Source organism: Schistocerca serialis, chromosome 6 (genome assembly GCF_023864345.2).
Source record: "Schistocerca serialis cubense isolate TAMUIC-IGC-003099 chromosome 6, iqSchSeri2.2, whole genome shotgun sequence".
Taxonomy (NCBI): Eukaryota; Metazoa; Arthropoda; class Insecta; order Orthoptera; family Acrididae; genus Schistocerca; species Schistocerca serialis.
Genome location: NC_064643.1, coordinates 101587072 through 101599766, shown reverse-complemented (window position 1 = coordinate 101599766; position 12695 = coordinate 101587072). Strand labels below are relative to the sequence as shown.

Here is a 12695-nt window from a genome sequence, read left to right as displayed (position 1 = left end):
TAGCCAGAAACATTCCTAAAGCCCAGAAACATCATGGCATCATGCTTCCAGTTGTCTCTGTTAATTATCTTGTTGCTCCTGATGTTAAAATGAATGAATGGAATTGATATTGCTGAACCACATTGTATAAAATAATATAGTTCCCATTTTTATTATCATACAGATACAAAGAACAACATGGACTCACAGATACAAAAGGTTTTTATTGGGCACATTTATAAAAGACTAAATGTTAATGTGATTGCACTCGTAGTGTCATTTGATTACATGTCAAACCGCTGTTTTATAATACCTGCAAACAGAATTTCTATTTAATTATGAGTTCATGAGTATCTACTTACTCTTATGGATAAAAGTCCAACCAGTGTTGTAATTTCTCGCAATTTCTTCAAGTGTGTAGTGACTTCAGATTGAATGATTTTTTTTTCCCCACCCAATGAGATATTCTCTCTCTCTCTCTCTCTCTCTCTCTCTCTCTCTCTCTCTCACACACACACACACACACACACACACACACACACACACCTCATTAATCCCCTTTTGATTGCACTGAACTTTTCCTATGTATTTCATAGAATTCATTGGTAAATTACTGGTTAGTCCTGCATTTCCCATTACCTGCTATGCCTGTTTCGGGGTGATACAAATTAAAGTTAATTGTTCAGTATATTTGTTAGCAGTGCTGCAAAATACTCATAACAGGGCAAAAGGAAACTTGATGTTTTGCTGCTCTATCATATAAAAACAAAGTAATAAATTGTTTCATATTAAACTTCATGAAAAATATGAAATATGAAATAAAAATTTTATTGTACATGTAATGATACAAAATAAAGGAAAACAGCATGCAGTTGTCCATGTTTTTAATTTGTATTGTTGCTTTTATTTCATAAACTATGAAAACTTTGTGTGTAACTGCCTTTTATCATAACAGCCAAAGCAAAGGGTACTCATACTGTAAAGGCTATATTTCCTCATTGTCTATGTCCATTCTGATTTGTTTTGTGTGACAGCATTCATTGAATATCTTCTATGTTGACAATTTTATGGTTTCAATTCTTCTATTACTCCTGGCATATTAGTCAGTCAATGGTTGTACTACTGTTTCATATTGTCCAACGGGCACAATATTTTGGCAGCTGACCTTCTGGGGATGCACAGCTAACTTATATCCCCTCTCCTCATTAGTCTCCATACACAGTTGACACCTGAGGGCACACATTGGTGGCCAAAGAGGCGACTGCATTGGCATTCATATTCGGCAACATCTGGCGGTTGTCCCAGCAGTGGTAACATGGATATAGGCAATCCATCCATTGTGTCCGCCAGCTCATTCTGTTTGTTTAGTGCATAGCGTCTTCTTAGTTAGACCTAGTGCTGGTTCCCAAACCTTATTGACAATGGAACATCACTAACTTGACCTCATATTTTAAGAAGGCTATGATTACCCAATATGTATATGTCAACTCACACACGTATATGTTCAATATTATTTTAATAATTTTTCAATAAACATAAGCAGCTACTATGCCACTATTTAATGAAACATTAATTTCATTCTTTTAACCTTCATTTGTGAATCACAATATTAAATGTTCAAAACAAAGATATCTCTATCACAGGCAACTGCTAAAATGTTGTCTGCAAGAAACAAACTTTGTTTAACTCGCTACACAAATTTCCCATTTGGCTGCATTAAAACTACTAGCAGAGGTGATAACGAGTGTCCATCTGCATATACTGTTGACATTATGGTGTAGCTTTGTGTCTTGTTACGGACAAACCACTCGACTGTGTCAACACCTTTCATTCCTTTTTTGGCAAGAGTTTGCCCAGACATAATTTATAAATTGAACCCACTTAAATTGCTATTGTACACATTCTGCCTGCTGACAATTTCCATTAGAGCTCTGTCGCCAGTGATAAACTCTTCACATGCAGTAAATATGGCTCTCTTGTTACCCAGCTTTTTAGTTGTAATAAGATCAGTTATTTCTTGTGACACAATGCCATGTTTCTTCTCGAAAACATACACTTACACAGCAGATGCTTAAAACCTTTTTAGTCCCACCTCCATTGTGGCTTGAATGTCCCTCTGCCGTATATTAACCTTATGGATCATCATATTCTTACTATATGCATTATTAAATTTAGGTAGACAGATTGTGTTGACCTTTGAAAACTCCTGTTGTTGTGTATCCTGGTTTTCAATATGTTTACTCCAAAAGTCTAAGTCTCTTTTTTTGTTTAATAATTTAAAATTCCTCTTGACAGTCCTGAAAGACAGATTTCCCTTATTTCCACATTTCCAATAATATACTCCCCTGTTACAGACAGGGCCAAAGTGGTATTTGATGATATTACACCTTCAAAGCAGGCTTCACTCTCACTTATTTCCTCATTTTGACACCCTGCCCCATTATACATAAGCTGTTCAACAGAAAGGACAGCCTCTGGTGAAGAAGCATCGAACATTAGTCCACTCTTTTGGCCTACATCTAGCATGTCTATCTGTGTATCAAGATTGAAAGGTATAATAACAGCCCAAAAAAGCCACATAACAACTCAGTAAGGTGCCTAAGTTAGTCTATGCCAGTGTCCCCATTTGTTTTCAATTACATTATCATGAAAGTCTGTAATTTTCATTTGGTAAGGATCATGGCCATTTGTTTGTAATGGAAATATTACCTAAATTCTCATTTACTTACTTTCAGTGGAAATACGAACAGTTTTACAAAAAGGCTGGAGAGGGTGTTTATTTATTAGTGCAGTTAGGAACAACTATCAATAAATATTGAGTTACTGATTTCAAACATTTATTTACCACTCTGATGCTGAGACTTCTTTCACTTCAGTACAACCATGTTCCAACATTCGAGTTAGTACTGATAGTATCAGCATGATAGGGTTTCATTGTTGGCTTTAGACACTGCATTGAAGGTGAGACAAGCTGGTAAGGGCTCATTCATTGTGGGTATAGTTGTCGTAGTAAGATTGTTGTTGTTGTCGGTGGTGGTGGTGATGGTGGTGGTGGTGTGGTTTTTGTTACTGAATTCGGAATAATACTAGATATAGGAACACTTAAAAGTTATGATTTCTTTCTTTTATTTTTTAGGAGAATGTGGACTGTGCTTTTATTGTCTAATGCAATTTGCAAAAGAATGGAAAATTAGCATCTTACCAATGATGAACTTGATTACTTTAGAACTTTATGTAGTTTCGTCATGTCTCTAGTTAGTAAATATCTGATTAAAAGATTTTCTGCATCATGTTCCAAAAAGTAATCTTGCTTGTTTTAATTTTCCAAGACAATAAAGTTCTTGACTTATAAAATTAATTGAAATTTATATGTGGACATAGGAAACATTACACTGATAAAAGATATTCACATTTAATCAATAATTGTCTGTACAGGAATGTTAATGTTGCGTATAATTCAAGTAACATAAACCTAATGACTTTTCATAGCTTCCAGATCTGGTCGAAAGTAATCCATTAATAGCTATAGAGGTTCTACTAAAGCTGATGCAGTCAAGCCAAATCACAGAATATTTCAGTGTCCTTGTTAATATGGAAATGTCATTGCATTCGATGGAGGTTGTGAATAGGTGAGTACTTGAAAAATTGGTGTATTTCATTTTTGAAGTGGAAAACATAACCACATTCTGGTTCTGATGATAAATGAATCAGTGGAAGTGTTGCTGTTTATGTATGGAGAATGCCTTCATGAGCCTAACAACACAGAAAAAATAGAGATTGTTGTGTTAACTTTCATATTGCCTTCTGTCATTATAGTGTGTGTCATCATGGCCTAAGAGGAACGTCTTTGACTGGTAATCAAAATGTCCTGAGTCTCCAGTTTGATTCCAGCCTCTGCTTAAATTGTTTAAAAGATCACCAACAATGGTGTCTGAAGGTTTACGGTATAAGAAGTCACCCTCATTCTACATACAGTCTTGTCAGAGACTGTGTAGGAATTGGAAGAGATTCAGGCCACTGCATTGCCCTTGGGTTGGTAAACTGCCCCTAAAGACAGAAGAATCAATAGTGATTGTTGGTGTGAGGCACAGAAGGCAGTAGAAATTGCTGCATTAAACATGCATAATGAGTATATGTAGGACACATGGCTTGTAATTGTAAAACTATTATGATGATCCCTTCATCAGCAAAGGTTGTGGTTTAGTCCCCCATTCAGATCTCTGGGAGAGGACTGCCAAGTGGAGGTAACCAAGAGAAAAAGATTGAATAACAAACAAAAGGGTGACATTCTAAGAGTTGGAACATGGAATTACAGAAGTCTGAATGTGTTAGGGAAGCTATAAAATGTGAAAAAGGAAGTGCAGTGAGTCCAACTAGATATAGTGTGGATCAGTGAACTGAAATAGAAAGAAGATAAGATTTCTGGTCAGACAAATATTAATGTAAACAGTGCCAGTAAATGGTATGATGGAAGTGGGATTCATTCTGAATAGGAAGGTAGGGCAGAGAATGAGTTGATGTGAACAGTTCAGTGATAGAATTATTCTCACTAAAATTGACTGCAAATAAATGTCAACGACAAAAGTTCACATATACATGCTGACACCACAACCAGAATGTGAAGATACAGAGGAAGTATGTGAGAATATTGAACAGGTAATTCAGTATGCAAAGCAAGATGAAGGTCCAATAAGCATGGAAGAGTGGAACGCTGTATTAGGGGAAGGAATAGAAGCTAGAAGTATGGGAGAATAAGGGTGTGGTACTAGGCATGAGGCAGAAGGAAAACCTATTGAGTTTGAATACATTTTAGTTAATAATTGTAAATACATTGTTCAAAAATCACAAGAGGAAGGTTCTGGTGAGACTTATATTCTAAACTTAGCAGGTATAGACTCAGATCACAATTTAGTGACAATGAAGAAGTGGGATACTAAAGTGCTGAGGAGTGATCATAGATGAAACTTCCTGCCAGATAAAATCTGTGTGCCAGACCAAGATTCAAAATTGGAACCTTTGCCTTTCACAGGCAAGAGCTCTATCGAATGAGCTACCCAAGTACGAGTCACAACCAACCCTCACAGCTTTATTTCTGTCAGTACTTCATCCCTTGCCTTCCAAACTTCTCTTGTGAAACCCGCAGGGCTAGCACTTCTGGAAGGATATTGCGGAACCATGGCTTAGCCACAGCAGGGGGGGGGGGATGTTTTCAGAATGAAATTTTCATTCTGCAGCAGTGTGTGTGCGCTGATATGAAACTTCCCAGCAGATTAAAACTGTGTGCTGACAGAGACTCGACCCTGAAGAGTGAAAATTTCAGTGTGATATATGTATATGCTGTAGATATTGCAATAATGAATGCCAAAGTGGGCAGTTCAATTGAAGAGGAATGGGCATCACAAAAAAGAGTAATCACAGAAATTGGACAGGCTGATAGGCCTATAGGTGCAAACAAGGAAATTGCAAAGAAACTTGGGATATCGAAAAAAAATATTTCAGCTAGTCAATAAAAGTAAAAATTATTCAAGAGAGACAGGAATACAAGTCACTTACGAATGAAATAAAAAGGAAGTGCTGGGAAGCTGAGGCAGAATGACTGCAGGAAAAGTACAAATCAAAAAAGAATTTGTGGTCAGAAGGACTGATTAAGCATAGAGATAAGTCAAACAGCCCGTGGTAAAATTAAAAGCGAAGGCATCAAAATTAAGAGTACAAGAGGAATTCCACTGTTAAATGCAGAGGAGGGAGGGGATGGATATAAAAAGTACCGTATTTACTCGAATCTAAGCCACACTTTTTTCCGGTTTTTGTAATCCAAAAAACCGCCTGCGGCTTAGAATCGAGTGCAAAGCAAGCGGAAGTTCTGAAAAATGTTAGGTGCCGCCACAACTAACTTCTGCCGTCGAATATATGTAGCGCTACACAGGCATGCTTTGTAGGCACAAAGATAAATACTGGCGCCAAAACCTCTGCGTCAGTAAATAAATTTAAAAAAAAAAGGTGGAAGACGAGCTTTTATTCTCCGCCCTGAGTTTCCACCACTGCATTTTCATACATTATACAACGAAGTAAATACAAATTCCGTATTGTTCATCTTCGAATGTAGCAGAATTTCAATGTACTACGAAAATCCGACTGGCAAGATGGTTTGGGATGTTTGTCAATATGGCCAAATCTACGTTCTGAATTTTGTCCTACCTGTGGGAAGAGATAGGAACCTGAAGAAATGTGAATCACATGCAGTATTCTCTGCACCATAAGGAAGAATACGAATATAAACATTTTGCAATGTATTGTTTCATGTTTGCTGCTATCTCAATTAAATCCTGTCTGCCTAATAAACTACAAAACTAGAGTGAGACAACAGCAAACGTGGAAGAATATAAATATCGTGTCATGTTTATATTCGTATTATTCTTATGCCTAATAGTAATACAGTCAGAAATGAAGCACGGCAACTGACTAGATTTTTAAATCTAAGATGACTCTAATTTCTGTGCAGAATTTGATGTACTAAAGAAGCGGCCGCAAAGAGTTTCAAACGGAGAAAAATTTTCGCTAAACTCTCGTTCAGAACATCTTCTATCATACGCAGTTTATTATTTGGTTGTTGTTGATCATTATCAAAGAAAGCAGCAGTATAAATAACAACAAATAGCATTGTTTCGCTAATGAGATGATTCCTCTCTTTTTTTCTTAATTGTAAGCGGCAATAGCGCGCACAAAAGCAAGCCGTGCCGCGACAAACAATGCATGACACAGTACAGTAATGCATTTTCAGCTTAGAGTGACGTAAACACCTATAACAAAGAAAACGGCACTTATCAGATCAAAGCAAAATAAGCAATCGATTAAAAACCAGACGAAGCACGCGAAAAAGGAAGGGTACCCATATAAATACGGATGGAGCGCCTGACGCATAGCAATGGCTACCTGGTAAAGCTAAACTGCTAAGCTTACGACTCGAACCAAACTACTGTAGCTGTATCGTCATTCATTCGACCTAAATTGTGTCTCGTATTACAATGGACCAACTTTGTTTCGATTTTGAGGTGCGGCCTAAAACTTTTCTCTCCCCTTGAATTTCGAGTCTCAGATTTTACGTGCGGCTTAGATTCGGGAAATTTTTTTTTTACTTTATTTCGAGTCTCATTTTTCAGGTGCGGCTTAGATTCGAGTAAATACGGTAAATTAAAGGCTTCTACAGGGGAGATAAACTATCTGGAAATATGCTAGAAGAAGAAATTGGAGTGTATGGGAGATATAGCTGATATAGTGATTGAGTCAGGCTTTAACAGAGCTTTGAAAGACTTGCAGATGAGGTAAAAGGCATAGATAAGATTTCCTTGGAGTTTCAAAATCATTGGGAAAAGTGGCAACTAAACTGCTGTCCAGGTTGGTTTGTAGAATCTGAGAGTCGAGAGACATACCACCAGACTTCTGGAAAAATATGATTTACTTAATTCTAAAAATAGCAAAGGCAGATAAGTGTGGAATTGTTGCACAATCAGCATAATAGTTCATACATCAAATTGCTGACAAGAATAAAGTACAGATGGAAATGAAAGTTGAGGACCTGTTAGAAGATTATCAGTTTGGCCTTAGGAAAGGTAAAGACATAAGATGCAGTCTTGGCATTGTGCTTGATATTGGAAGCAAGGCTTAAGAAAAGTCAAGACACATTCATAAAATTTGTTGGCATAAAAAAGCATTTGACAATATAAAATGGTGTAAGATGTTCAAAATTTTCAGGAAAACAAATGTAAGGTTTAAGGAAAGATGGGTAATGCACAATATGTACAAGAACCAAGTGGGGGAAAAGAATGGAAGACCAAGAATGAAGTGCTTGGATTATAAAAATTATAAAACAGGGATGTTGTCTTTTACCTCTACTGTTCAATTACACACTGAAGAAGCAATGGCAAAAATGAAATGCGTATGTGCAAAAATGAAAGTTCAGGAATGAGATTAAAATTCTGGGTAAAACAATCTCATCAATAAGATTCCTGGTGACACTGATAGTCTTAGAAGAATTACAATAAACTGAAGACTGAGTGAGGGGGTGCAATGGTTAGCACCCTGAACTTGCATTTGTGAGGACAACAGTTCAAACCCACATCCAGCCATACTGATTTAGGTTTTCCATACGGCCGACTTCTTTCCCCATCATTCCTAATCCAAAGGGATCATTGACCTCACTGTTTGGTCCCCTCCCCCAAATCAATCAACCAACCAACCAATAAACTGAAGAAAGTTGAATGTAATGAGGAATAATACCATGGAATCGTGGAATTCTACTACCTTAGAAGCAAAATAACACATGACAGACAAAGCAGGAAGGACAAAACAGTTGACTTACGCAGGCAAAGAGGTTATTCCTGCCAAAAGACAACTAGCATCAAACATAGATCTAAATTGGGAGAAGAAATTTCTGAGAATGTCCATTTGAAGCATAGCATTGCAGGGAAGTGAATCTTGGATTGTGAGGAACCAGAAAAGAAGAGAATTGAAACATTTGAGATGTGGTGCTATCGAATGATGATGTAAAATAGGTGTACTAAGACAGAAATCTGAAAGTTCACTTGAGAATCAGTAAAGAAAGGAGTATGTGGATGATACTGAAAGGAGGAAGGGAGGAGATGGTAGGACTTGTGTTAAAACATAAGGGACAACTTTCATGGTGGTAGAGGGAGCTAAAGACAGTAAAGACTGTAGAGGTGGAGAGAGATTGGAATATGCCCAACAGATAATAGAGGAAGTTGAAGTCATGGCCCGTTACATTAACCCACTAGAAGATTGAAGATCAAAAAGAGAAAAGTAAAATTGCTCTCTCTCTCTCTCTCTCTCTCTCTCTCTCTCTCTGTGTGTGTGTGTGTGTGTGTGTGTGTGTGTGTGTGTGTGTGTGTGTGTGTGTGTGTGCGCTTGCACACTCTGAGGAAGAACAGCAGGTGTCGTGCAAAACCCAGCCCAGCATTAATTATTATATGTGTGTGTCCACTGTTTGATCTATCGCCTAAAGAAGTATGTGTGTTAAAGAGTAAATTGCTGAGGGTGACTCTTGAAGATTGTTTTAGAGCACAACTCAATGTATACACGGTTATGAGGTTCGGCATGTGGACTTGCTAGTGGACACATGTAAACTCTACTTTTGGATAGTTGCTCATAGAACTTACCAACTGTTCATACTGAGAGAGCAGCTCTTTTGAGCTGAAGTTTGTTTCTTAAAACAATGCCTGTGAAGATTTGTGCTTCAGATGAAAGAATATATACATACAAGGTGCCCCTCATGAGAGTCATCAGGCACGTTTACTCTGGTGTTTCAGAACATATTTGTAATTCCTTTTTGCAAAGTGTAGCTGGAGTCAGCTCAAACAAATACTGCTTATCATGTCTTTCATGCAACAGTCAGTATTGATGGAAAGTGTTGATTTGTTTTCTGTTACAAACAAAATTGTGTTCAAAGTGCAATTTTACATGCACGTCTGATAGAGCAGTCCAAATTAGTGCAGCATTCATTTTATCTATATGTATTAACAGGAGCTGTGAAACCAAATAATAACCAGTACCACAGGAACTATTGGGCAGCACTACTGCATGGCAGTAGCAGTCGGCTTCGACCAGGGCAGTGCTTTCACCACAGGAGTACTGGTAATTCTTCTTGTTAATATATAGGGTGAGCCATGAGGTTTTCCCCCAGTTGCTGGAGGTTATTCCTTAGGTTATTTGGAACAAAAAATGTAAATACAGTAATGTTATCAAATCCATGATTAAGGAACTACAACAGAGTTCCAAAACGTGCCACGGTATATGGAGCATGACATTTGTGTTCACAAGACTCACGATCAGTCTTAGGTAGACAAGTGCAGCGAGTGGTACGTTTTCATAACAACCATGCTGTTGATACTGCAGTCACTGTTTACTGTTATTGTGTCCTGTGTACAGTACACTTTGCAATGCCATACAAGTTTCCATCGCAGGAGTACGGAGAGATGGTGTACATTTTGGGCTTCTGTGATGGTTATGCAGAAGCTGCTGTTGCTGAATATGACTGTAGGTATCCTAATCATAGGATTCCAAGTCCCAAACATTGAGTGGAACATATTGAACGTTGCTAGAGACTGGTACTTTTCCCAGTATTTGTATTCACTCCGAAAGATATTGTGACGTTCAAGAAGAAGAAGAAACCCTTAATTCAGTAGACCGCAGTCCTTGTTCAAGTACAAGATGCCTAGTTACCTGATTGAATGTTTCACAATCTAAGGTATGTAGGATTCTTCATGAGAATGGACTGTATCCTTTTCATGTGCAGGAAGCTCACCATTTAGAGCCACATGATTGTGCCAGCCGTTTGCACTTTTGTAACTGGTTAAATGCAAATCAGCAGCTCTGTCGCTTCATAATGTTCAGTGATGAGGCAACCTTTACAAGAGGTGGCATCAACAAAATGCATAACATGCATGTCTGGGCAGATGAAAATCCCCATACCACAGTAGTATCTCAATTTCAACGCAGATTCAGTGTCAATGTCTGGTGTGGTGTTGTGTGTGACCAGTTCTGGGGCCAGTTATTGTCCCGGGAAATTTAAATGGTCAGATGTACTGTAACTTTCTACGAGAAGATTTACTGCAGCTTCTTGAAGATGTTCCTTTGGAAACAAGACACCACATGTGTGTCCAACAATGCGGGGCACCTGCACACTTCCGCCATGTGGTAACAGCTTATCTTAATCAGCAATTCCCACATCAATGGATAGGTCATGGGGGGCCTATCAACTGGCCTGTCAGATCCCCAGATTTAACACCCCTAGGTTACTGCATCTGGGGGTGGCTGAAAGACATTGTATATAAAGTTAAGGTGGAAACATGAGAAGAATTCATACAATGCATTTTTGTTGCCGCAACGTCAATAAGGAACAAGCATGTGAAATTATGAAATGCTACTCACGTAGTTCACTCCTGTGTGAATCTTTGCCGTCGAATGCAGGGAGAAAATTTTGAACACTTCCTTTAAGTCCTCTCTGAATGCAGGAGACTGCTACAAAATTGTGTAAATTAATTATTATGTGCATTTTTGATAGTGAAATCCTAGAGTAAAAATTTTTTCTGCCTTTTTCCTGAGTTTTTCGATTACTGTAGTTCCTTAATTATGGATCTGATCCCATTACTTTATTTATATTTTTTGTCCCACATAACCTAAGGAATACCCTCCAGAAACCAGAGGAAACCTCATGACACACCCTGTATACTGATAAAATTAATATCGCAGTAGACTGATTTGGGGCCACTCTATTGACTTTGCACATAAAACTCCACTTTAACAATCATTTTGTTTGAAATGGGGGAAAAAAACAATGCTTTCCATCGTCATTGAATGTCACATGAAAACTGTGATGAACAGTATCTGTTTGGGCTGACTCCAACTACACAATGCAAAAACGAAATTACAAATGTCTGCTGAAACATGAGACGAAATGCACCTGATGATTCTTAGAAGGGATATCACATTTTAGGGTTCCCATTCCTATTTATATGGAGCACAGGAAGTGACTGCTTAAACCCCCCTGTGTGCACCTGAATTAGTGTAATCTTGCCTTTGTGGACCCTTTGGTAGTGATATGTAGGGGGCAAAGTGTACTTCTGGATTCTTCACTAATACTGGTTCTTAAAAGTTTGTAAGTAGGCTTTCACTGGATAGCTATTGTCCCTTTTAAGTCCTATTCAGTATGGGTCCCACACACTTGAGCAAGATGGGATGCATGAACGTTTTGTGTGTAGTGTTTCTTGTAGCCTGGCAGTGTTTCCCGAGTATTCTACCAATGAATCATAGTTTGATACTTGCCTTAACTATGATTGACGCCTTGTGGTCATTCCAGTTGACATCCCCACAAATTGTTACACCCAGGTATTTGCATGAGTTGACTGCCTTCAGTTGTGACTCATTGATATTGTAATCATAAGATATTACTTTTCCATATTTCATGAAGTGCACAGTTTTACATTTCTGAACATTTAAAATAAGTTGCCAGTCTCTGAACCACTTTGAAATCATATTTGTGCAGCTTTTTTTAGACAGTGCTTCATTATAGATAACTGAATCATTTGCAAAAGAGCTGAAGTTAATATTAATAATCGCTCTTCACTTAATTCCCTTGTCCTGTAAAAAATTTCAATCATTACACTGGCAGCAGATGTCTATTTGTGTGAATTGGTGTTGAAAACTCATCATAAGAGAATTTGTAGGTTGAGTTGATGCTAATTTACCCATTGGGGTGCAGGCTAGTTCAGTCATGATCAAAATGCTGTGATCATTACATGAAGAGAAAAAACCTTGCTTTGTTGGTAATGTTTCTCCACACATATCAAGTGAAATAATCAGTGGAGCCATGTGTAGCAGGAAGGTGGATAGATTAGATGAGATAATTTGATAGTTAAATAATATTAAACTGAAAGACAGCAATCAGTTAAATAGAGGGAAATGTACACTACAGTCAGAGTACAGCACATTGGGCATTACAGGCTGCCATGTGAGTCCTGCATAACTGCACTAGTGTGCATAAGAAAGGTGAGAAGGAAAATGTAGAGACAGATCGAACAAATGGTGTGTGTGTTTGTGTGTGTGTGTGAGAGAGAGAGAGAGAGAGAGAGAGAGAGAGAGAGAGAGAGAGAGAGAGAATACAAGGCAACAACAACAACAACAACAAAGTATGGACAACACTC

At 37.9% G+C, this 12695-nt stretch overlaps 1 protein-coding gene across 1 annotated transcript in view; it reads left to right on the top strand.

The window, feature by feature from the left end:
- The window catches only part of LOC126484415 (CCR4-NOT transcription complex subunit 11), a 91294-nt gene that overhangs the window by 62263 nt on the left and 16336 nt on the right, over positions 1-12695 (top strand). Inside the window, exon 8 of the mRNA XM_050107924.1 lies at positions 3469-3608. Within this exon, the coding sequence (XP_049963881.1) occupies positions 3469-3608 (140 nt within the window). The remainder of the gene's footprint in view (positions 1-3468; positions 3609-12695) is intronic.